Consider the following 26,418-nt stretch of genomic DNA (forward strand, 5'->3'; position numbering starts at 1 on the left):
TATTACAGCGGTGCTCTGGCAGGATAGATTAGAGGGCTTGTCCAGGGAGGTTATTTGGGTGGAATTGAGGAATGGGAAAGGTGTAGTGACGCTTACAGGGGTTTATTATAGAGCACCAAATGGGGATCGAGAATTGGAGGAGCAAATTTGTAAGGAGATGGCAGATATCTGTAGTAAACACAAGGTTGTGATTGTGGGAGATTTTAATTTTCCACACGTAGACTGGGAAGCCCATACTGTAAAAGGGCTGGATGGCTTGGAGTTTGTAAGATGTGTGCAGGATAGCTTTTGCAGCAATACAGAGAGGTACCAACTAGAGAAGGGGCAGTGTTGGATCTCCTGTTAGGGAATGAGATAGGGCAGGTGATGGAGGTTTGTGTTGGGGAGCACTTCAGGTCCAGTGATCACAATGCCATTAGTTTCAATATAATTATGGAGAAGGATAGGTCTGGACCCAGGGTTGAGATTTTTGATTAGAGTAAGGCTAACTTTGAGGAGATGCGAAAGATTTAGAGGGAGTGGATTGGGACAATTTGTTTTATGGGAAGGATGTAATAGAGAAATGGAGGTCATTTAAGGGTGAAATATTGAGAGTACAGAATCTTTATGTTCCTGTTAGGTTGAAAGGAAAGATTAAAAATTTGAGAGAGCCATGGTTTTCAAAGGATATTGGAAACCTGGTTTGGAAAAAGAGAGGGATCTACAATAAATACAGGCAGCTTTTGGAGTAAATGAGGTGCTCAAGGAATATAAAGAATGTAAAAAGAATCTTAAGAAAGAAATTAGAAAAGCTAAAAGAAGATATCAGGCTGCTTTGGTAAGTAAGGTGAAAATAAATCCCAAGGGTTTCTACGGTTATATTAATAGCAAAAGGATAGTGAGGGATAAAATTGGTCCCTTAGAGAATCAGAGTGGACAGCTATGTGTGGAGCCAAAAGAGATGAGGGAGATTCTGAACAATTTCTTTTCTTCGGTATTCACCAAAGAGAAGGATATTGAATTGTGTAAGATAAGGGAAACAAGTAGGGAAGTTATGGAAACTATGATGACTAAAGAAGAGGAAGTACTGGAGCTTTTAAGGAATATAAAAGTGGATAAGTCTCCGGGTCCTGACAAGATATTCTCTAGGACCTTGAGGGAAGTTAGTGTGGAAATAGCAGGGGCTCTGACAGAAATATTTCAAATGTCATTAGAACCGGGGATGGTGCCGGAGGATTGGCGTATTGCTCATGTTGTTCCATTGTTTAAAAAAGGGTTCTAAGACTAAATCTAGCAATTATCGGCCTGTGAGTTTGACGTCAGTGGTGGGCAAATTCTTAGGGATGGTATAGATAATTATCTGGATAGACAGGGTCTGATTAGGAATAGTCAACATGGATTTGTACGTGGAAGGTCAGGTTTGACAAATCTTAATGAATTTTTTGAAGAGGTTACTAAGGAAGTTGATGACGGTAAAGCGGTGGATGTTGTCTATATGGACTTCAGTAAGGCCTTTGACAAGGTCCCACATGGAAGGTTGGTTAGGAAGGTTCAATCGTTAGGTATTAATATTGAAGTAGTAAAATGGATTCAGCAGTGGCTGGAAAGGATGCGCCAGAGAGTAGTGGTGGATAACTGTTTGTCAGATTGAAGGCCAGTGACTAGTGGTGTGGCTCAGGTATCTGTACTGGGTCCAATGTTATTTGTCATATACATTTTAATGATCTGGATGATGGGGTGGTAAATTGGATGAGTAAGTATGCAGATGATACTAAGATAGGTGGAGTTGTGGATAATGAAGTAGGTTTTCTAAGCTTGCAGAGAGATTTAGGCCAGTTAGAAGAGTGGGCTGAAAGATGGCAGATGGAGTTTAATGCTGATAAATGTGAGGTGCTACATTTTGTTAGGACTAATCAAAATAGGACATACATGGTAAATGGTAGGGCATTGAAGAATGCAGTAGAACAGAGGGATCTAGGAATAATGGTGCATAGTTCCCTGAAGGTGGAATCTCATGTGGATAGGGTGGTGAAGAAAGCTTTTGGTCTGCTGGCCTTTATTAATCAGAGCATTGAGTATAGAAGTTGGGATGTAATGTTGAAATTGTACAAGGCATTGGTGAGGCCAAATTTGGAGTATTGTGTACAGTTTTGGTCACCGAATTATAGGAAAGATGTCAACAAATTAGAGAGAGTACAGAGAAGATTTACTAGAATGTTACCTGGGTTTCATCACCTAAGCTACAGGGAAAGGTTGAACAAGTTGGGTCTTTATTCTTTGGAGCATAGAAGGTTGAGGGGGGACTTTACAGAGGTATTTAAAATTATGAGGGGGATTGATAGAGTTGATGTTGATAGGCTTTTTCCATTGAGAGTGGGGGAGATTCAAACAAGAGGACATGAGTTGAGAGTTAAAGGGCAAAAGTTTAGGGGTAACATGAGGGGGAACTTCTTTACTCAGAGAGTGGTAGCTGTGTGGAATGAGCTTCCAGCAGAAGTGGTTGAAGCAGATTCGATGCTGTCGTTTAAAGTTAAATTGGATAGCTATATGGACAGGAAAGGAATGGAGGGTTATGGGCTGAGTGCAGGTCGGTGGGACTAGGTGAGAGTAAGAGTTCGACATGGACTAGAAGGGCCAAGATGGCCTGTTTCCATGCTGTAATTGTTATATGGTTATAAATTGATGAAAGAAAAAGTCGCTCTCGACGGCGCATGGCATTCATGAGTTACATCAAGGAATGGACAGGGAAAAGTTTTGAAGAGATTTTTAGAACTTCTTAGATTAAAGACAGAGGAGAGACCATGATCACCCACGTCATATGGCACGGTACATAATGATGATGATACTTGTTGTAATTTATAGTTTTTTTTGCTATCAGGTATTACACTGTACTGCTGCCACAAACCAACAAATTTCACAACAAATGCCAGTGATATTAAATCAGACAGAGACATAAAGTAATAGAACACAACAGCACAGAAAGAGGCCCTTCAGCCTATCTAGTCTGTGCCAAACCATTATTCTGTGTAGTCCTGTTGACCTGGACAAGGACCACAGCCCTCCATACTTTTCCTATCCATGTACCTATCCAAATTTCTCTTAAATGTTGCATCCATTACTTCCGCTGGTAGGTCATTCTACACTCTCACCACCCTCTGAGTGAAGAAGATCCCCCTCACGTTCCCCTTAAATATTTCACCTTTCACCCTTAACCCATGACCTCTGGTTGTAGTCTCAGCCAACCTCAGTGGAAAAAGCCTGCTTGCATTTACCCAATCAATACCCCTCATAATTATGTATACTTCGATCAAAGCTCCTCTCAGTCTTAATGTTCCAAGGAATAAAGTCTTAACCTATTCAATCTTTCCATTTTACTCAGGTCCTTTAGAGCCAGTAACATCCTTGTAAATTTTCTCTGCACTGTCTCAACCTTATTTACATCTTTCCTGTAGGTGGTGATCAAAGCTACACACAATACTCCAAATTAGGCCTCGTCAACATCTTATATAACTTCAATATAACATCCCAACTTCTGAAAAAATACTTTAACTTATGGACAATGTGTAAAAAGCTATCTTTAATACCCTATTTACCTGTGATATTTCTTCCAATGAATCATGGATCTGTATTCCCAGATCCCTTTGTTCTACCACATCCCTCAGTGCTTTACCATTCACAATACAAGACCTACCCTGGCTGGTCCTCCTAAAGTGCAACATCTCACACTTGTCTGCATTAAATTCCATCAGCTATTTCTCAGGCCATTTTTCCAGCTGGTCCAGATCCCGCTACAAGATTTAACAGCCTTCCTCATTGTCCACTACACCCCAAGCTTCATGTCATCCAGTGGTACAGATTGCTGATATGGATGACAAATAACAACGGACCCTGCACCGATCCCTGTGGAACACCACTAGTTGTAGGGCTTCAACCAGAGAGGCGACCACTCTGGCTTCTGACTAGTGACTAATCAGAAGTTTGAAAGGAGATTTTACTCAGGTCCACTGCTTGAGAAGAAAAAGGCAGCAGCAGATCACGGCAGCATAATAGAGCTTTGACCGGCAGCCAATCCGGACATCGGAAGTTTGAAAGGAGGGAATCTCACTCCGGTCCACTGCCTGAGTAGAAAAATGGCAACAGCAGATCGTGGCAGCATAATTAAGCTTTGACCAGCAACCAGTCGGTGTTTGGGATTGATTAGCAAGAGCAAATTAAAGGAAGGCAGGGACGAGTGCAGCAGCCAGTGTCTGAGTGGACAAAGTCAGAGTGGTGATCTTGGCGCTTTACCTTTTTGTTGCTTCAGCGAAGAGAGGCTTCCGTCAGAAAAAGCAAAGAAAAGAAAAGCTCTAGGTTAAGTTTTTTTTCCCCTTTCCTTCTTTATATCTGCTCAACTAGGACAGTACCGATGGTAGGCAGGATAGTTGAATGCTACTCTTGCAGGATGGGGGAAGGCAGGGAAACATCCAGTGACCCTGACGACAACAGTTGTAAGAAGTGCATCCAACTGCAGTTTCTAACAAACTGCGACAAGGAGTTGGGGTTGGAACTGGATGAACTCTGGATCATTCAGGAGGCTGAGGGGGTGATAGAGAGGACATATAGAAGGTAGTTACACCCATGTCTCCTCATCAACAGATATATCACTTTAGATACTGTTGAGGGGGTGGGGGGTTGACCTCGCAGAGGAAAGTCACAGTCTCTGGCACTGAGTCTGTCTCTGTGACTCAGAGGGAAGAGGGGGAGCAGCAGCATGCTCTAGTGATAGGGGATTTGTTAGATAGGGAAACAGAGAGGAAGTTCTGTGGAACAGAGGTCATGGTCCATGTTGGTACCAATGGCATGGGTAGGACAAGTGATGAGGTTCTGCATTGGGAGTTCAGGGTGTTAGGTGCCAAGCTAAAGGGCAGCACCTCAAGGGTACCTATACCATATGCTAGTGAGGCCAGAACATGGAAGATTATACAGTTTAATACATGGTTAAGGAGTTGGTGTAGGAGGGAGGGCATAAGATTTTTGGATGATTGGACTCTCCTCCAGGGTAGGTGGGATGGTTTGCACTTGACCTGGAGGGGGACTAATATCCTAGCAGGAAGGTTTGTTAATGCTGCACGGTGGGGTTTAAACTAGAGTTGCAGGGGGATGGGAACCAGAGTGCCTGAACAGGTTGTGGAGAAGTTGTGGAGGCAGATGTTGGTGAGATCTCAGACAAAGTCAGAAATCAAAAGGTTGAACATAGTGTGACTAGTGCCTTGAGCTGCATATATTTCAATGCAAGAAGTGTCGTAGGAAAGGCGGATGAACTCAGGGCATGGATCAACACTGGAATAATAATGTTGTAGCCATTAGTAGGATTTGGCTGCAGGAGGGGCAGGACAGGCAGCTCAATATTACGCGGTTTCGTTGCTTTAGAAGTTATTGAGATGGAGAGATTAAAGGAGGGGAGGTGGCATTACTAGTCAGGGAAAGCGTCACGGCAGCGCTCTGTCAGGACAGACTGAAGAACTCGATTAGTGAGGCGTTATGGGTAGACCTGAGGCTATATATGGGCTATTTTACATAACACATAACATATTAATGGGGCTATATTACAGACCACCCAGTAGTTTTAGGGACCAAGAAAAAAATTTGTTAAGAGATCACAGGCTCATTAGAAACATTAGGTTGTTATTGTAGGTTGATTTTAACTTTCCACATATTGACTGGGAATCCCATACTGTAGGACTAGATGGGATAGAACTTGTCAAATGTGTTCAGGAAAGTTTCCTTCATCAGTACAGAGGAGTCCCAACGAGAGAACATGCGACACTCTATCTGCTATTAAGGAATGAGACAGAGCAGGTGTCAGAAGTGTAGGGGAACACTTTGCATTCATTGACCGTAATGTCATTAGTTTCAAGTAAATCTGCAAAAAAAAAGGTTTGGTCTGCAAGCTGAGGTTCTAAATTGGAGAAAGGCCAATTTTGAAGGTATCAGAAATGATCTGGCAAATGTGGATTGGGACAGACTGTTTTCCTAACAAAGGTATACTTGAATAGTGGGAGGCTTCAAAAACAATACATATCTTAAGACTGCAAAGCTTGTATGTGTCTGTCAGAATAAAAGGTAAAGACAGCAAGTGTACAGAACCTTGGTTTCAAAGAGATACTGAAGCCCTGGTTGTGAAAAAATGAGATGCATAGCAAATATAGGCAAGTAGGAACAAATGAGGTGCTAATGGAGTACAAGAAGTGCAAGAGAAATCAGGAAGGTTAAAAGAAGGCATGAAGTTGTTTTTGGAGACAAGGTGAAGGAAAATCCTAAGGGATTCTACAGTTATGTTAAGAGAAAAAGGATTGTAAGGAATAGAATTGGTCCTCTGGAAGACCAGCGTGGTAATCCATGTGTGGAGTCAAACAGATGGGAGAGATCATAAATATGTTCTTCGCATTTGTATTTATTCAGGAGTTGGATACAGAGTCTATAGCAGTGAGGCAAAGTGTTATCAACTAATGGACCCTATACAGATTATAGAGAAGGAGGTACTTGATGCCCTAAATCCCAGGGCCTGAGAATGTGTTCCCTTGGACCCGACAGGAGGCAAGTGCAGAAATTGCTGGGGCCCTAGCAGAAATAACTAAAACATCTTTAGCGACAGGAGAAATACCAGAGGATTGGAGGATAGCCAATGTTGCTCTGCTGTTTAAAAAAGACTTAAACAGAAACCAGGAAATTATAGGCCATGGAGTCTGACATCAGTTGTGAGAAAGTTATTAGAGGGTATTCTAAGGGACTGGATATATAAGTATTTGTACAGACATGGACTGACTAAGGATATTCAGCATGGCTTTGTGTGTGGTAGGTCTTTGGTCTTACTGACTTTGAGTGCAAGATTATGTTGTGACTCCACTTGACTAGCTGGTATATCTCACTACTGTATGCCCTCTCATTTCCAGCTGAGGTTTTACCAACAGTGGTTGTAACATCAGCAAATTTATAGATGATATTTGAGCTATATCTAGCCACACAGTCATGGATATGGAGGGAGTAGAGCATTGGGCTAAGCACACACCCCTGAGATTTGGCAGTGTTGATCATCAGTGAGGAAGAGATATTGTGACAAAAGAACCAGTTATCGGAAGATTGATAAGAGGACAATGGGGGAACATGCAAGGTGCTAATAAGAGAGCGACGAGAGAGATTACCGAAAGGAGACACGGTTCCGAGTATTGTCAGAGACCGGTGGCTTTGAACCCTGAACTGTTTGAAGTTTGATGGACAGGCGATACCCCAGCAGGGGGATAAAAAGGGACAGGTTCGCTAAGGCAACAGACACACGACTCCACGAGGTAACGAAACCCTGGAAGCAGTGTACCCCCACAAGTTGGTGAGAGTTTTGGAGGGCTGCTCGTGGGACCCATAGACGCATAGTGTAGAAAGATACGGCGGCGGGAACCTAGTGTGTGTGTCCGCCCTTGCCTGGGTGCCGGGTTCACCGCTGAAGAACGATCGTATCTGCAACGGAGGGGTCACAGTCGGTGACCTCAGAAGACATTACAAAGGGCTCGCCTGAAAGCTAACTGCGAGGAATATCGAAGGTCTGTGTGGAATCCGTTTTGAATATTCATTCGCTTTCGCTCTCTCTCTTCTCTCCGCCCCAACGGCACAACAGTGATTACTGTGAACTGAACTAAACTCAATTGAACTGAACTTTGCGTCACTTGAAACTGGTCATTTACCCCAGACTGCGATAGAGCTTGATTGATCCTATTATCCTAGTTCTGTGTACATGTGTGTTTTATCATTGCTAAACTGTTGCATTTATATCCTTTTGATTAGAGTACTGTGTTACTTATTTCTCTAATAAAACTTTCTTAGTTCCAGTGATCCAGATTCCAACTAAGTGGTCCATTTCTGCTGGTTTGGCAACCCAGTTACGGGGTACGTAACATAAGTGGGGCTCTCTTCCGGGATTTTGAACGCTAAATTTGGGACGGAGTAAATTGATTGGGTTAAAATTCCCGAAAGAAAGAAAAGGCAAACAGCAGAAATGGAGATTGAGGAATTTCTAAAGGCGCCGACCTTGGAGGCATTAGAGGATGCCAGGAAAGCGGAATTGGCAGCTGTGGCCAAACGGTTGAATCTTGTTAAGGGGAAGTCGACAATGAGGACAGAGCTATCGTGGAGCATTATGTTTCTAAAGGTGTGTTTCCCCAAGGGGAGCTGGAGGTGATATCTATTGGAAAACCTGATGGAGACGCAGTACAGGTGCAGCTTGAAAAATTGAGACTCGAGCACGAGTTCCGGGTACGGCAGCTAGAACACGAAGAGAAACAGTTAGAACGACAACGAGAAGAGAGAGAGAGGCAGTTGGAGCAAGAAGAGAGGCAGAGGGAAAGGAAATTCGAGCTGGAGAGGTTAAAGATAAGGGCAGAGCAGAGGGCCATGCCGAACCAAGGTGGAGGGTTCAGGGCGACCCAGGAGGTTAGGCTGGTTCCCCCATTTGATGATACCGATGTGGATCAGTACTTTCTCCATTTCGAAAAAGTTGCTGCAAGTCAGGACTGGCCGAGGGATAAGTGGGCTGTTTTGCTTCAGAGTGTACTTAAAGGAAAAGCCCAACAAGCTTACTCGGCTTTGTCCGTGGAAGATGCCCAGAGGTATGAGGTGGTGAAAGAGGCCATCCTCAGGATTTATGAGTTGGTCCTGGAAGCATACCGGCAGAGGTTCCGGAATGCGAGGAAGCAGTGGGACCGCACGTATTTAGAGTTTGCCCGTGAGATGCAGACATATTGTGAGCGTTGGTGCGCCTCGAAGGGGGTAGATGGGGATTATGACAGACTGCTACAGCTGATCCTGATTGAGCAGTTTAAAGGTTGTGTCCCTGATGGTATGAGACCCTACCTAGATGAGAAAGAGGCAGACACTTTAGCCACAACTGCTAAGTTAGCGGATGAGTACGCGCTGACACATAAAACGAAGTTTGCCCCGAGTAAAGGCTACCAGAAGGGTAGTCAAGACGGCGGGGAGAGTCCGCCAGAAAAGTCAGAAAGTAAGCCGGGACTAGTGAGAAGGATAAGGTTGACCGGGAGCAGTCTGGTAGGAAGTCTCCTGGGGTCGTATGTTATAATTGTGGGAAAGCCGGTCACTTTGCGTCCAGGTGCTTTGCCCCAAAGAAGGAGACGGGAAAAGGAAAAATGGCAGTTCCGACTGGCTGTATTGAGTTGGTAAACAAACCACTGGGGAAGGAGAGGTCTGATAAAGTTCAGGAAGGGTGCGAGAGGTTTATCTCGGCCGGAATGGTTTCGGTGAAGGAGGGGTTAAACCCAGTTCCAGTGCGGATCTGGAGAGACACTGGAGCGTGTCAGTCATTGATATTAAAGAGTGTGTTAGAGTTTAGTTCAGAGGCCCAGACTGGGGAGGTCAGGGTCAAAGGCATTGGGCAAGGGACTGAAGCAGTGCCTTTGCACCGGATACACCTACAAAGCGACTTGGTCTCTGGACCGGTCACGATCGGGGTGAGGCCCGAACTACCGATGGAAGGTGTGGAAGTCTTACTCGGTAATGACCTCGCCGGTGGAAATGTGTTCTCAGCAGTAAAACTGACAGGTCAGCCTGCCAGCATTGAGGCCCCACCCATGGACTCACAGGTTCATCCCGGTTGCGCAGTGACTTGGCGTATGTCCAGAAAGGCTGCCGAAGTAAATTTAGCTGAGACGTTTCTACCAGCCTTGTACCAGGGGGAGGTAGAAAGTGAAAAGAAGGAGCGTAGTGAAACAGGAGAAAGTGAGGGAGTTGAGGCAGACTTAGCATTAGCAAGGAACGACTTTGTACAGACACAGGAGCGAGACGAGGAGCTGATGGTTTCGGCGGAGACAGCTCTCTCTGAAGCAGAATTAAAAAAGGAGCCAGTAGGATATTGTGTGGAGGAGGGAGTGCTAAGGAAGAAAGGGAGACCAAGTACCGTGCCCGCAGATGAGGAATGGGGGATGGTGACAAAAATTTATGGGGATGAGATTCTTAACCTCGCCCACAAGATACCCCTCGGTGGACATTTTGGGGGGAGGAAAGCAGTCGGCGGAATCATGAAAGAGTTTTATTGGCTGCACAGGAGGAAGGATGTTACTGACTATTGTAGACGTGAGTTAACACAGTTAGAGGCTATTAACATGTTAAAAGCTCACCATGATCAGAAAACAGATCTAGCTAGTGATATCATGACAATTAATGAGGCTAGGGTGCCACCTGATAAGGGGAAAACCCATTTTGAAAAGTGTAGTGCTGACCAGATGGGAGAACCCTATTGTGTTGACTGACTTTGCTGATGAGTTCTCTCCCTTAAACCCCGAACAAAGGGGGCCATTGATAAAGCTAATTAACCGGCATGCAGATGTATGTCCCGAGGCGATGCAGAGGGACGGTGCATGATGTTGTGGTCACCTCAGACCAGCCTAGTGAGCAACACCCCTACCGAAAGATTAATTCAGTGACAAACGGGCTAAAGAGCACAGAAGTGTATATTGGCGATGTAGGGTTCTGGAGTGACATGTTGGGGGAGCACATTATGGCAGTAGATGAGCTGTTTAGATGGCTGTCTGAAGCCAGCCTGACAGTGAACCTCGCAAAAAGTGAGTTCGGCCGCGCGAAGGTCACTTATCTGGGATTTGTGGTAGGACAGGGGCAGCTGGCTCCGATGCAAGCTAAGGTGCGGGCTGTCTCTGAAGTCCCCACCCCGACAGACAAGAGAGCCCGGAGAAGGTTCTTGGAGATGGTGGGGTACTATCGGAAGTTTTGCGGAAGGAAAAAAAACAACTTTGCGGATAGTACCCACCCTCTTACTAAGCCCTTGCCAAAGAATGCTAAATTGGTATGGGACGACCCTTGTTATCTGTGTCCGGGGCGAAAACCACTGAGAAGTTACACTGATCACAATTCATTAGTGTTTTCGGCCACTATGAAGTTTGCTAAATTGGAGCCTGGTCTTAGAGGATTATTAAAATAACACATATAAAAGGAACAGAAAATGTGATTGCTGACTGTCTGTCAGGTATTGACAACTTAAAAGTCTCTGTATTAGCCAAATAGCTGATGAACATGTATATTTGTGTGTATCTAAGAATGTATTCCTGCCTATTATTTTTACCCCGGTAAAAATCCTTTGAAGGGTAGGGATGTGACAAAAGAACCAGTTATCAGAAGATTGATGCCGATAAGAGGACAATGGGGGAACATGCAAGGTGCTAATAAGAGAGAGACGAGAGAGATTACCGAAAGGAGACACGGTTCCAAGTATTGTCAGAGACCGGTGGCTTTGAACCCTGAACTGTTTGAAGTTTGATGGACAGGCGATACCCCAGCAGGGGGATAAAAAGGGACAGGTTTGCTAGGGCAACAGACACAAGACTCCACGAGGTAATGAGACCCTGGAAGCGGTGTATCCCCACAAGTCGGTGGGAGTTTTGGAGGGCTGATCACAGGACCAGCCATAGACGCACAGGGTAGAAAGATACGGTCGGCGGGAACCTGGTGTGTGTGTCCGCCCTTGCCTGGGTGCCGGGTTCACCGCTGAAGAACGATCGTATCTGCAACGGAGGGGTCACGGTCAGTGACCTCAGAAGACATTACAAAGGGCTCGCCTGAAAGCTAACTGCGAGGAATATCGAAGGTCTGTGTGGAATCCGTTTTGAATATTCATTCACTTTCGCTCTCTGTCTTCTCTCCACCCCAACGGCACAACAGTGATTACTGTGAACTGAACTAAACTCAATTGAACTGAACTTTGCGTCACTTGAAACTGGTCATTTACCCCTAGACTCCAACTAAGTGGTCCATTTCTGCTGGTTTGGCAACCCACTTACGGGGTACGTAACAATATTATCATAATCCGCAGAGATTGTTGTTTTATGGTTAGGAAGTCGAGGATCCAATTGCACAGGGAGGTACAGAGACCCAGGTTCTGTAGCTTATCGATCAGGACAGTGGGAATGATGCTGATAAACATAGAGATATAGTCAACCAACAGCATCCTGACATGGGTGTTGTATTGTCCAGATGAGTCAAGAACATGTGAAGAGCCATTGAGATTACATCTGCCGTAGACCTATTGTGGTGATAGACAAATTGCAGTGGGTCCTTGCTGAGGCGGGAGTTCATTCTAGCCATGACCAACCTTTCAAAGCATCTCATAACCGTGGACGTGAGTGCGACTGGAGGATAGTCATTAAGGCAGCTCACACTACACTTCTTAGGCACTGGGATAAATTGTTACCTTTTTGAAGCAGGTGGGAACTTCTGACTGTAGTACTGAGAGGTTGAAAGTGTCCTTGAATACTCCCACCAGTTGGATGGCACAAGTTTTCAGATCCTTACCAGGATCTCCATCCATGTGCCTGTCCAAGAGGCTCTTAACTACCCCTAATGTTTTAGCCTCCACCACCATCCCTGGTAAGTCATTCCAGGCACCCACAACCCTCTGTGTAAAAAACTTACCCCTGATGTCTCCCCTAAACTTCCCTCCCTTAACTTTGTACATATGCCTTCCGGTGTTTGCTATTCGTGCCCTGGGAAATAGGTACTGACTATTCACCCTATCTATGCCTCTCATAATCTTGTAGACCTCTATCAAGTTCCCTCTCATCTTTCTACGCTCCAAAGAGAAAAGTCCCAGCTCTGCTAACCTTGCCTCATAAGATTTGTTTTCCAATGGTAAATCTCCTCTGTACCCTCTCCACAGCTTCCACATCCTTGCTATAATGAGGTGACCAGAACTGAACACAATACAAGTGTGGTCTCACCAGAGATTTGTAGATTTCCAACATGACCTCTCTCCTCTTGAACTCAATCCCCCTATTATTGAAGCCTAGCATCCCATAGGCCTTCTTAACCATCCTATCAACCTGTGCAGCAACCTTGAGGGATGTAACTGGACAGGTCCCTTTGTTCATCCACACTCTTAAGTAACCGACCATTAACCCTGTACTCAGCCTTCTGGTTATTCCTTCCAAAATGCATCACCTCACACTTATGCGGATTGAACTCCATCTGACACTTTTCTGCCCAACTCTGCATCCTGTCTATATCCTCTTGTAACCTTCAACAACCTACAGCTCCATCCACAACTCCTCCAACCTTCGTGTCATCCGCAAACTTACTCACCCATCCTTCCACCTCTTCATCCAGGTCATTTATAAAAATCACAAAGAGCAGGGGTCCCAGGACAGATCCTTGCGGCACTCCACTAGTCACCGACCTCCAGGCAGAATACTTTCCTTCCACTGCTACCCTCTGCTTTCTTCCTGTAAGCCAATTTTTTATCCAAACAGCCAAGGTTCCACTGATCCCATGCCTCATGACTTTTTAGATGAGTCTCTCATGGGGGACCTTGTCAAATGCCTTGCTAAAATCCATGTAGACCACATCTACCACCCTACCCTCATCAATTTCTTTTGTTACCTCTTCAAAAAGCTCAATTAGGCTCGTGAGGCACGACCTTCCCTTTACAAAGCCACATTGACTATCCTTGAATAGACTGTACTTCTCCAAATGCTCGTAGATCCTATCCTTAAGCATCCTTTCCAATAGTTTGCAGACCACCGACGTAAGACTCACCGGTCTATAGTTCCCAGGATTCTCCCTATTACCTTTTTTAAACAAGGGAACTACATTTGCCATTCTCCAATACTCCGGCACCTCCCCTGCAGCCAAAGAGGATTCAAAGATCATTGTCCAGCACACAGGCCTGTTCTATTTTGACCTTTCACCATTTCATATGTTTCAAAGAGGACACCCCTCATTCTTCTGAATTCTAGTGAATACAGGGCCAGAGCCATCAAATGCTCTTCATATGACAAGTCATTCAATCATGGAATCATTGTTGTGAGCCTCTGTTGATCCCTGTCCAGTTACAGCACATCCTTTCTAAGATAAAGGGCCCAAACCAGCTCACAACATGACAAATTGTGAGATTTGTAGTACAAATTGTAGTATTGCTCACAATACTACAAATTGTGAAAACAGACTACAGGGAGTTAGGAAGGAAATTGAGAAGTAGGATCTAAAAGGTAGTAATCTCAGGATTACCACCTGTGCCACAGGACAGTGAGTATAGGAATAGAATGAGGTGGAGGATGAATGCATGGCTGAGGGATTGGAGCAGGGGCAGGGATTCAGATTTCTGGATCATTGGGACCTCTTTAGGGGCAGGCATGACCTGTACAAAAAGGATGGGTTGCACTTGAATCCGAGGGGGACCAATATCCTGGTGGGGGGGTTTGCTGAGGCTACTGGGGAGAATTTAAACTAGAATTGCTGGGGATGGGAATCGAACTAAAGAGACGGCGAATAGGGTGGTTAGCACACAAGTGGAGAAAGCTTGGAGACAGTGCGAGAGGGAGGATAGGCAGGTGATAGAGAAGGGATATGCTCAGACCGATGGTTTGAGAAGTGTCTATTTTAATGCAAGAAACATCATGAACAAAGCAGATGAGCTTAGAGCGTGGATCAGTACTTGGAGCTATGATGTTGTGGCCATTACAGAGACTTGGATGGCTCAGGGGCCGGAATGGTTACTTTGAGTGCTAGGCTTGAGATGTTTCAGAAAGGACAGGGATGGAGGCAAAAGAGGTGGGGGCATGGCACTGCTGATCAGAGATAGTGTCACGGCTGCAGAAAAGGAGGAAGTCACGGAGGGATTGTCTACGGCGTGTCTGTGGGTGGAAGTTAGAAACAGGAAGGGGGTCAATAACTCTACTGGGTGTTTTTTATGGACCACCCAATAGTAACAGGGACATCAAGGAGCAGATAGGGAGACAGATTCTGGAAAGAAGTAATAATAATAACAGCAACACACATCAAAGTTGCTGGTGAACGCAGCAGGCTAGGCAGCATCTCTAGGAAAAGGTACAGTCGACGTTTCAGGCCGAAACCCTTCGTCAGGACCCTTAAGTAAAAGAACCCTTAGGAGCCATTGATCACTACAATATGATTGAGTTCAAATTTGATAGGGAGAAAGTAAAATCTGTAAGTATTACAGTGGAGTAAGGGAAATTACGGTGGTATGAGAGAGGAGTTGGCCAAAATAAATTGGAAAGAGATACTGGCAGGGGTGACAGCAGAGCAGCAATGATCTGAGTTTCTGGGGAAAAATGAGGAGGGTGCAGGATAAATGTATTCCAAAATCAAAGAAATACTCAGATGGCAAAATAGTACAACTGTGGTTGAGAAGGGATGACAAAGCTAATATAAAAGCGAAAGAGAGGGCATACAATAAAACAAAAAATAGTGGGAGGATAGAGGATTGGGAAGTTTTTAAAACTCTGCAGAAAACAACTTAAAGAATTATCAGCAGGGAAAGGATGAAATATGAAAGCAAGCTGGCAAACAATATCAATGTGGATAGTAAAAGCTTTCTCAAATATGTAAAAAATAAAAGAGAGATCAGAGTGGGTATAGGACGGCTAGAAAATGAGGCCGGAGAAATATAAACAGGGGACAAGGAGATGGCAGATGAAAATGAGTACTTTGCATCAGTCTTCACTGTGGAAGACAGTAGCAGTGTGCCAGATGTTGAAAGGTGTGAGGGAAGAGAAGTGAGTGCAGTTACTATTACAAGGGAGAAGGTGCTCAAAAAGATTAAAGACCTAAGGGTACATAAGTCATCCGGACCAGATGAAATGCACCTGACAGTTCTGAAAGAGGTAGCAGTGGAGATTTGGAGGCATGAGTAATGATCTTTCACAAATCATTGTACTCTGTCATGGTGCCAGAGGACTGGAAAATTGCAAATGTCACTTCATACTTTAAGAAAGGAGGAAGGCAGCAGAAAGGAAATTATGGACCGGTTAGTTAGCCTGACGTCATTGGTTGGGAAGATGTTGGAGTCAATTGTTAAGGACGAGGTGATGAAGTACTTGGTGACACAGGACAAGATAGGACAAAGTCAGCATGGTTTCCTTCAGGAAAAATATTGTCTGATGAACCTGTTGGAATTCTTTGAGGAGATTACACTTAGGATAGATAAAGGGATGCTGTATATTTGGACTTCTAGAAAGCTTTTGACAAAGTGCCACACATAAGGCTGCTTACCAAGTTAACCACTCATGGTATTATAGGGAAGTTACTAATGTGGTTAGAGCATTGTCTGATTGGTAGAAGGCAGCAAGTGGGAATAAAAGGATCTTTTTCTGGTTGGCTTCTAGTAAAAGTGTTGTTTCACAGGGGTTGGTGTTGGGACCGCTTCTTTTTATGCTGTACGTCAATGTGTTAGATGATGGAATAGATGGCTTTGTTGCCAAGTTTGCAGATGATACAAAGATTGGTGGTTGGGCAGATAGTGTAGAGGAAACAGGTATACTTAGACAGGTATGCTTAGAAGGACTTAGATTAGGAAAATGGGTAAGAGGGTGGCAAATGAAATACAATGTTGGAAAATGCATGGTCATGCGCTATGGTCATAGAAGTAAATATGCAGACTATTTTCTAAATGGGGAGAAAATCGAAAAAACTGAGATACAAAGGGTCTTGGGAGTCCTTGTGCTTAACACCCTAAAGGTTAACTTGCAGATAGAGTCAGTGGTGAGCAAGGCAAATACAATGTTAGTATTCATTTCAAAATGTCTGGAATACAAGAGCATGTGATGCTGAGGCTTTATAAGGCACTGGTGAGGCCTCACCTTGAGTATTGTGAACAGTTTTGGGCTCCACATCTAAGAAAAGATGTGCTGGCATTGGAGAGGGTCCAGCGGAGGATCACAAGAATGATTCTGGGAAAGAAAGGTTTATCATATGAGAAACGTTTGACAGCTCTGGGTCTGTAGTCACTGGAATTTAGAACGATTGGGGAGGGGATCTCATTGAAACCTTATAAATATTGAAAGGCATAGACAGAGTAGATGTGGAAAAAATGTTTCCCATGGTGGGGGAGTCAAGGACAAGCGGGCACAGCCTCAGGATAGAGGGGCTTCAACTTAAAACAGAGATGCGGAGAAATTTCTTTTGCCAGAGGGTGGTGAGTTTGTGGAATTTATTACCACAAGCAGCTGTGGAGGCAGGTCATTGGGGATATTTAAGGCAGAGCTTGATAGGTTCTTATTTGGACACAGCATAAAAGGTTATGGGGAGAAGGCTGGCGAGTGGGGATGAGGAGGAGAAAAATGATCAGCCATGATTAAATGGTGAAGCAGACTCAATGGGCCAAATGACCTAATTCTGCTCCTATGCCTTATGGTCTTATGATCAAATCTGCACACAATATTCCAAGTGAGGCCTACAAGTGCTTTATAATATTTTAACATTACATTTTGCTTTTATATTCTAGTCCTCTTGAAATGAATGCTGACATCGCATTTGCCTCCCTCACCACAGACTCAACCTGCAAATTAACTTTTAAAGAATCCTGCACAAGGACTCCCAAGTCCTTTTGCACCTGTTTTTTTGTATTTTCTCTCCACTTGGAAGATAGCCAACCATTTAATTTCTTCTACCAAAGTGCCTGTGCCAAAGTGCTTTGTGCCAATCAGCCACTGCTCTATCCATGCTAGAATTGTTCTTGTAATACCATGGGCCTTTCAGTTGTTAAGCAACCTCATTTGTGGCACCTTGTCAAAGGCCCTCTGAAAATCCAAGTACACCACATCGACCAATTCTCCTTTGTCTATCCTGCTTGTTATTTCTTCAAATAACTCATCTTCTTCGGTTGTCCATCGAAATCCAATGACGATGTCCACTCCTTTAACGGTGAGATCTCTGATGACTATACAGTCCTATCCTGGACCCACAAGCTCTATTGCAGGTGGGACATGTATATGTGGTAGTGGTGGCAACCATGGCTGCATTTCTCCTGGCTCTCTTCTGCTGTCTTCTGGTTGTTCTTTCCATCTCCAGAATATGAACCCCGTCCCTACACAGCTGTCACCTAGTGGTACGGTCAGCAGCAACCTCCTCCAGGTCCTCGGGTCTGATCTTGCACTTCCTTAAAGCATTCTTCATCTGCTCCTCAAGGCACTTCTTTGGCCCTCCAGCTGAGCGTCCACCATGATGTAGCTGGCCGTATAACACTCTGCGGGGTAGCCGACATGGGGGTGTCCTTATCATGTGCCCCAGCCACTGCAGCTGACGCTGGGTGATCATGGCCTCAATACTCCTGCAGTTGGTCTTTACAAGTATTTCAGTGTGAGGCACCCGCTCACGCCAGGTAATTCCCAGGATGCGCTGGAGGCAGCTTATGTGGAAGCGCTCCAAGGACTTGATGTGACGGCTGTAGGTTACCCAAGCTTCACAGCTATAAAGGAGGGTGGTGACACAGACCGTTTGGTATACAGTGACCTTTGTGGAGGGACACAGGCTCCTGTTCTGAAAGACTGTATGCTGAAATCTCCCAAAGGCAGCTGATGCCTGTTTAATGCGGCTCTGGATGTCGTTGTCAATGCCGCTATCCTCAGAGAGAATGCTCCCCAGATATTTGAAAGATGGCACTACTGACAGCTTTTCATCACCAACAGTGAAGGCAGGTAGAGTGAGTGGGACACTGGTACTCCATTAGCAAATCACTTCTGTCCTTATTTACCTTCGAATAATTACAACAGATTTGTCAGGCAAGAATTTTCCTTGAGGAAACCATGCTGACTACGGCCTATTTTATCATGTGCCTCCAAGTACCCTGAGAGTCAGAGTAAGAAGGTGAGGGGACGAGAGGAAGAAATACAGGGTGATAGGTAAAACCAGGAGGGAGGGAGGCGTAAAGAGAAGACCTGTGAAGTCGGTTGGTGATAAAGAGAAAGGGCTGGAGAAAGGGGAATCTGATAGGAGAGGACAGAAGGCCAGGCAAGAAATGGAAGGGGGAGAAGCACCAGAGGGAGTTAGTCATAGTCATAGTCATACTTTATTGATCCCGGGGGAAATTGGTTAATGGAGTTGATGATCAGGTAAGGAGGGAGAGGGAATTGGGAATGGGAAATGGTGAAGGACCAGGGGTGCATTACCAGAAGTTTGAGAAATTGATGTTCATGCCTTCGTGTTGGAGGCTACCCAGACGAAATACAAGGTGTTGCACCTCCAACCTGAATGTGGCCTCATTGCAACAGTGGAGGAAGCCATGGAATCACATGTCCGAATGGGAAGTGGAATTAAAGTGGGTGGCTACTGGGAGATCCTGCTTTTTCTGGTGGATGGAGTGTAGCTGCTTAGCAAAGCAGTCTATCTACATCAGGTCTCACTGATAAACAGGAAGCCACACCAGGAGCACCGGATACAGCAGATGACCCTAACAGACTCACAGGTAAAGTGTCACCTCACCTATAAGGACCATTTGGGGCCCTGAATGGTAGTGAGGGTGGAGGACTAGTTGCATGTGTAGCATTTGTCCCACTTGCAAGGATACGTGTCAGGAGGGAGATCAATGGGGAGAGACGAATGGACAAGGGAGTTGAGTAGGAAGTGATCCCTGCGGAAAGCTGAAAGTTAGGGGAAGGGAAAGTTGTGCTCTGTGGTGGCATCCCTGAGGAGATGGAGAAAGTTACAGCGAATTATGTGCTCGATACGGAGGCCAGTGGAGTGGTAGGTGAGGACAAGAGGAGTCCTATCCCCGGAGGGGTTGCAGGAGGATGGGGTGAGAGCAGATGTGCACAATAGTAAGAGAAGCGGTTGAGGGCAGAGTTGATGGTGGAGGAAGGTAGTCCCTTTCTTTAAAAAAAGAGGGCATCGTCTTAGTTCTGGAATGAGAAGCCTCATCCTGAGACCAGTTGTGGCGGAGATGAAGGCATTGAGAGAAGGAGATGCATTTTTTACAAGAAACAGAGTTGGAAGAATCCTATAGTCTTCTTTCTTCTGTCTCTCTTCCTTCGTGAAGAGTGGAGTGACTTTTGCAATTTTCTGGATTTCTGGAACCAATCCAAAATATTGTGATTCTTGGAAGGTCATTACTAATGCCTCCACGATCTCTTCAGCCACCTCTTTCAGAACCTGGAGTGTACACCATCTGAACCAGATGACTATCTACCTTCAGACTTTTCAGTTTCCCAACAACCTTTTCTCTAGTTATGGTAACTTCACACACTTCATGACCCCTGACACATAGAGCTTCCACCATACTGCTAGTGTTTTCCACGGTGAAGATTGATGGAAAATACTTATTCAATTTATCCATCATTTCCTTGTCCACCATACTACCTTTCCAGTATCATTTTCCAGCGGTCTGAAATCCACTCGCACCTCCCTTTTACACTTAATGTATCTGAAAGAAACTTTTGGTATCCTCTTTAATATTATTGACTAGTTTACTTTCCTATTCCATTTTTACCTTCTTAATGACTTCTTAATTGCCTTCTGTTGATTCTTAAAAGCTTCCCAATCCTCTAATTTCCCATTAATTTTTGATGTATTATATGCTCTCTCGTTGTCTTTTATGTTGGCTTTGATTTATGTTAGCCACGGTTGTGTCATCTTTCCTTTAGAATATTTCTTCCTCTTTGGGATGTAAATATCCTGTGCCTTCCGCATTGCTTCCAGAAATTCCAGCCATTGCTGTTCTGCTATCATCCCTGCCAGTATTCTTTTCCAATCAATCTTCTCGTGCCTCTGTAATTCCCTTTACTCCGCTGTAATACTGATACATCTGACATTAGCTTCTCCTTTTCAAATTTCAGGGTGAGTTTGATCATATTATAATGACTCACTCCTAATGATTAGTTTAGCTTAAGCTCTCTAAATCAATTTCAGTTCATTGCACAACTCCCAATCTAGAGTAGCTGATCCTCTAGTGGGCTCAACCATGAGCTGCTCTAAAAATCTACATGAACATTGAAGTTCTCCATCACTGTTGTAACATTGTCCTTATGGGTCATACTCTGCATGGAGGTTGGTGACCAGTGGTGTGCCTCAGGGATCTGTTCTGGGACCCCTTCTCTTCGTGATTTTTATAAATGACCTGAATGAGGAAGTGGAGGGATGGGTTAGTAAACTTGCTGATGACACAAAGGTTGGAGGTGTTGTGGATAGTGTGGAGGGCTGTCAGAGGTTACAGCGGGACATTGATACGATGCAAAATTGGGCTGAGAAGTGGCAAATGGAGTTCAACCTGGATTAGTGCGAGATGGTTCATTTTGGTAGGTCAAATTTGATGGCAGAATATAGTATTAATGGTAAAACTCTTGGCAGTGTGGAGGATCAGAGGGATCTTGAGGTCAGAGTCCGTAAGACACTCAAAGCTGCTGCTCAGGTTGACTCTGTGGTTAAGAAGGCATATGGTGCATTGGCCTTCATCACCTTGGGATTGAGTTTAAGAGCCAAGAGGTAATATTACAGGTATATAGGACCCTGGTCAGACCCCACTTGGAGTACTGTGCTCAGTTCTGGTCACCTCACTACTGGAAGGATGTGGAAATTCTAAAGAGAGTGCAGAGGAGATTTACAAGGATGTTGTCTGGTCAGGTCACTCATCTGAGTGCTACTGGTACCATGTAACCCAGTACTACCTGTTGCATGGTCGAGTGGTCAGCGACTAAACTGGCTCCCCCACCAGGCTTGCCTGGTGAGGAGGGTGGCTAGACACCCTGCAGGATGAAAAACAAGACCTGTCAAAGGGCAGATGAACCCTCTTGTAGGGTCAATGGTCATCTAGCAAACACGTGCCATGAAGCGTGGAAAGGGCATCCCTTGCATCGAAGCTTGGTCTGGCCATTCACTGCAACAGAACTTCCCCCAGCCATCTTGGACCCCATCATGCTGCTGGATCTGGGAGGGGATGTCGAGAGGGTGGGTCTGGACCTGTGCAACCCTCTACTCACCTAAAATCCATTCATGCACACACTCTTGCTTTCTGAGGAATGGGGTACCACCCTACTAACTGACTGAACGGAACCATCATCATCCTATGGGATGGATAGCCAGAGAGAGAGAGAGCCTGAATTGGGGAGCATGCCTTATGAGAATAGGTTGAGTGACCTTCAGTTAGTCCTGACGAAGGGTCTTGGCCTGAAACGTCGACTGCGCCTCTTCCTATAGATGCTGCTTGGCCTGCTGCGTTCACCAGCAACTTTGATGTATGTTGCTTGAATTTCCAGCATCTGCAGAATTCCTGTTGTTTGAGTGAACTCAGCCTTTTCTCCTTGGAGCGACGGAGGATAAGAGGTGACCTGATGAGGTGTATAAGATAATGAGAGGCATTGATCGTGTGGATAGTCAGGGGCTTTTTCCCAGGGTTGGAATGGCCAAGATGAGAGGGCATAGTTTTCAGGTGCTTGGAAGTAGGTACAGAGGAGACGTCAGGGGTAAGTTTTTTTTACGCAGAGAGTGGTGAGTGCGTGGAATGGGCTGCTGGCAACGGTGGTGGAGGCAGATACGATAGGGTCTTTTAAGAGTCTCTTGGATAGGTACATAGAGCTTAGAAGAAAAGAGGGCTATGGGTAACCCTAGTTAATTTCTAAAGTACGTACATGTTCAGCACAGTATTGTGGGCCAAAGGGCCTGTATTGTGTTATAGGTTTTCTATTATTCTATATTTCTATCTATTTTCTATCTCCCATTGTAATTTGTAGGCCACATTTTTTTTTACCAATAGAGCAACCCCACCCCCTCTGCCTTCCAGGATGTGCTTCCAGGATTTTGTATCTTCTGCCTGGTGGGAGGAGATGGAGGAGAGAGAATGTCTAAGGAGTGTTTAGGAGGAAATTTAAGGGGAGAGAAGTAGTCAAGAAAAGTGATGCAGAGAAAATGCTTGTTAACTACATAAACATGCCGATGTCTGACCATCTATCAAACCACACAAACATCACACATCTACCATGTTATAAGTAGTTTTTGAAAATGGATATCACAGCAAATATTTGTTGTAGTGTTAATTCCACAGATAGGTATGGTCAGATCAATATATATTGATAGAGGATCAACCAAAGGACCTTAGCTAGATCACCTCTTGTTTGATGGGTTTATCAAATGCCAAGTATGTCCTCAAATTGCCCGACTCTGATTCCCACACAACATGGCTAGGTTTTACTCACCTTGAATCATGCCAGGACGACTTCATCTGTCCTTGATCACTGCTCTGGGCTGACATGACATCATGGTCATCCTCCTCGAGGGACGAGTCAGCAGAACTGTGTAAAAACATGGGTAAAGAATAATACAATTGTTACAGATAACTCTCCTTCATGCCCACGGCCAACTGGTGAGAGCAGGTGCAATGAGTACAGTTGTAGGAACAGTGACCAAGGCTCATAAGCTGATTGGCCTAATCCCAAATAATAATGAGGCAGTCTACAGAGAAGAAGTCATCACCCTGACACAGTGGTGTCAAGAAAACAACCTCTCCCTTAATGTCACAAAAACAAAGGAGCTGGCTGTGGACTACAGGAGGAATGGAGACAGGCTAACCCCTATTGACATCAATGGATCTGGAACTGAGAGGGTGAACAGCTTTAAATTCCTCGGCATACACATCACTGAGGATCTTATGTGGTCTGTACATACCAGCTGTGTAGTGGAAATGGCACCACAGTGCCTCTTTCACCTTAGATGGTTGAAGAAGTTTGGTTTGAGTCCCCAGATCCTAAGGATTTTCTATAGGGGCACGCACAATTGAGAGCATCCTGACTGGCTGCATCACTGCCTGGTATGGGGACTGTACCTCCCTTAATCGCAGGACTCTGCAGAGTGGTGTGGATAGCCCAATGCATCTGTAGATGTGAACTTTCCACTATCCATGACATTTACAAAGACAGGTGTGTAAAAATGGCCCGAAGGATTATTGGAAACCAGAGTCACCCTAACCATAAAAACCCGGACCAACAGGCTCCGGAACAACTTCTTCCACCAGGCCATCAGACTGATTAATTCAAGCTGATGCAATTGTATTTCTATGTTATATTGACTGTCCTGTTGTACATACTATTTATTATAAATTACTATAAATTGCACATTGCACATTTACACGGAAATGTACGTAAAGATGTTTACTCCTCATGTATATGAAGGATATAAGAAATAAAGTCAACTCAATAAGTCTATGAGCCCTAAGGGAATTATAAAGCATCACTGTTCCTGAATTTACACATTGATGAATGAAGTATTGACTGGAGCTTCTTTGGTTTGACACATGGGTGACTCTAGAATCCAGCACTCCCAATGGAGAAAGTACTCAGGGGAAATAACGTTAAGTCAAACCTGTCTGTAAATTCCTCTTCTCTTTGGAAGTTCTGAATCATGACTAACTCATACTGAGGAACTAAGTGAAATGTCAGGTAGAGTGTTCATACTGTTGAATCACAGTGGGACAATGCACAAACAAGAGAACATCTGCAGATGCTGAAAATCCAAGCAACACACCCAGAATGCTGGAGGAAAGAGTAGTCGACGTTTTGGGCTGAGACCCTTCATCAGGACTGGAGAAAAAAAGGTGAGGAGTCAGATTTAGAAGGTGGTGGGGGTGGGAGGGGAGGAAGAAACACAAGGTAACTCTAACTCCTCATTTTTTTTCTCCAGTCCTGATGAAAGGTCTCAGCCTGAAAAGTTGACTGTACTTTTTTTTCCATGGACAATGCACATAATCTATCAATCATTATGTATTTTGAAATCTTCAAAAGACAGTGCCTCATAAAGGTGGCACCAATTGTTAAGGATCCCGACCACCCAGAACATCTCCTCTTCTCGTTACTACCACCAGAAAGGAGGTACAGGAGCCTGAAGACAGACTTTCAATGTTGCAGGAACAGCTTCTTACCCTCCTCCATCAAATTTCTGAAAGGTCCTTACTATTTTCCTCTCTTTTTACATTACATATTTGTTATGTATTATTTAACTTAGTATTTTTTATGTATAGCACTGTACTGCCATTGCAAAACAACAAATTTCATGACATTTGTCAGTAATAATAAAGCTGATTCTGATTCAGTATCACAGATCCACCATATGATAAGCTCTCCAACTTGTATTATTTGTCCCAAAGTTGTCTTCTTCCAAGCATTTAGACGTCAGTGTATGTAGCCCAACTTCACACAAACCTTTCTGCAGCAGGAACCAGTATAGCAAATCTGTTGCTCAACACAGAACATAGAAGAGAATAGCACAGGAAAGGCCCTTCAGCCCACAGTGTTTGTGCTGACTAATCCCATCAACCTGTGGGTGGTCTTTATTCCTCGATACTTCTATCAGATCACACTCTCAGCCACTGGTACTCTGGAGAAAACCCAAGTTTGTCCAGCTCTGCTCATACCTCAGAATTACATTTATTATCACTGATTTAGAATGACGTGAAATTGGTTGTTTTGCTCAGCAACACAATGCAAAGATATAAAATTACTATAAATTATAAAAAATAGTGCTAAAAAAACAAGATAGTATTCAAGAATAGTTTAGAAATCTGATGGTGGAGGGGAAGTAACTTTCTGAATCATCAAGTGTGGGTTATCACTCTCCCTGATGATAGTAATGAGAGGAGAGCATGTCCCAGTTGTGGGTCCTTGGTAAATGTCACCTCCTTGAGGTACTGCCTCTTGAATGTGTCGTCAATGGGTATATCCAAACCAGGCAAAATTCTTTTGACCTCTTCCACATACTCTTGAAAGCCTGCACATCCATCCTGTGATGTGGTGATTGGAAATGTACACAATACCAGAAATGTAGGTGAACTAACATTTCATACAGCTGCAACCTAACTTGCTGAACACCCTAACCAATGAAGGCAAGTATGCATTAACCCTATCCACTTACGTTGCCACTCTCAGGGAATTATGGACATGTACAAGCACCAAACACAAAATGTGGGAGGAACTCAGCAAGTCAGGCAACATCTATGGAAGAGAATAAACAGTATGACTGAGTACTTGTTGGAAATATGCCTACAGAACATCACCAAGGATTTCTGTTCATTACCTTTCATCTTGCACATATGTAAGCTTCTCTTTTCCATTTTTGCAGCGTGCCTGTGTAGAGTTTCTTTCCTGCTCCCACTTACGAAGGTCGATGAAAACAGTTTTTGGTTCCGAGGTCATTTTCGTGGGCATTATTCTTCCGGTCTCCAGTGAACACAAAACAGCTTCGGGACTAGGAACATGGAAGAAGGGAACAGAAGTGGTTAATGATACCATTATTTAATCCAAAAGTGCAAGGTGATATTCAATACACCTCCTTTGTAGCTGATCTAAGATAATGCACTTGGTCTTGTTCACTCATCATTATTACTTTGACAAAACTCATACTTCCAGTATGTTTTTGGTCAGTTTTCTATGAGGAAACAGGAGTGGTTCCAAAGGAATGTTATTGCTGCGAAAGAACTGTGAGGGAAACATGAGGCTGTTTGATGAGAAAATAATTAATGCACAATATAATTTGTCTTTCAGAATGTCATGTGTACAGTAAATCCAAAAAGCAAAAAATGCAACGTTCAACATTCCTATCACAACCACTTCATTGAAACTGAATACTATCAATTCACCTACTTCTCATAGCAAGCATATATCATTGGAAAGAAACTAT

The 26,418-nt window shown here is 44.3% G+C and overlaps 1 protein-coding gene across 2 annotated transcripts in view; it reads right to left on the reverse strand.

Moving 5' to 3' along the window:
* LOC134351425 (dynein axonemal assembly factor 8) overlaps positions 1-26,418 on the reverse strand; it is a 167,145-nt gene that overhangs the window by 122,220 nt on the left and 18,507 nt on the right. For both annotated transcript variants that reach the window (XM_063057534.1, XM_063057533.1), the window contains exons 7-8: positions 25,816-25,986; positions 22,947-23,042 (exon numbers count right to left, since the gene is read on the reverse strand). In XM_063057534.1, coding sequence (XP_062913604.1) covers positions 22,947-23,042; positions 25,816-25,986 — 267 coding nt within the window. The remainder of the gene's footprint in view (positions 1-22,946; positions 23,043-25,815; positions 25,987-26,418) is intronic.

Source organism: Mobula hypostoma, chromosome 9 (assembly GCF_963921235.1).
Source record: "Mobula hypostoma chromosome 9, sMobHyp1.1, whole genome shotgun sequence".
In the NCBI taxonomy this organism is placed as follows: domain Eukaryota; kingdom Metazoa; phylum Chordata; class Chondrichthyes; order Myliobatiformes; family Myliobatidae; genus Mobula; species Mobula hypostoma.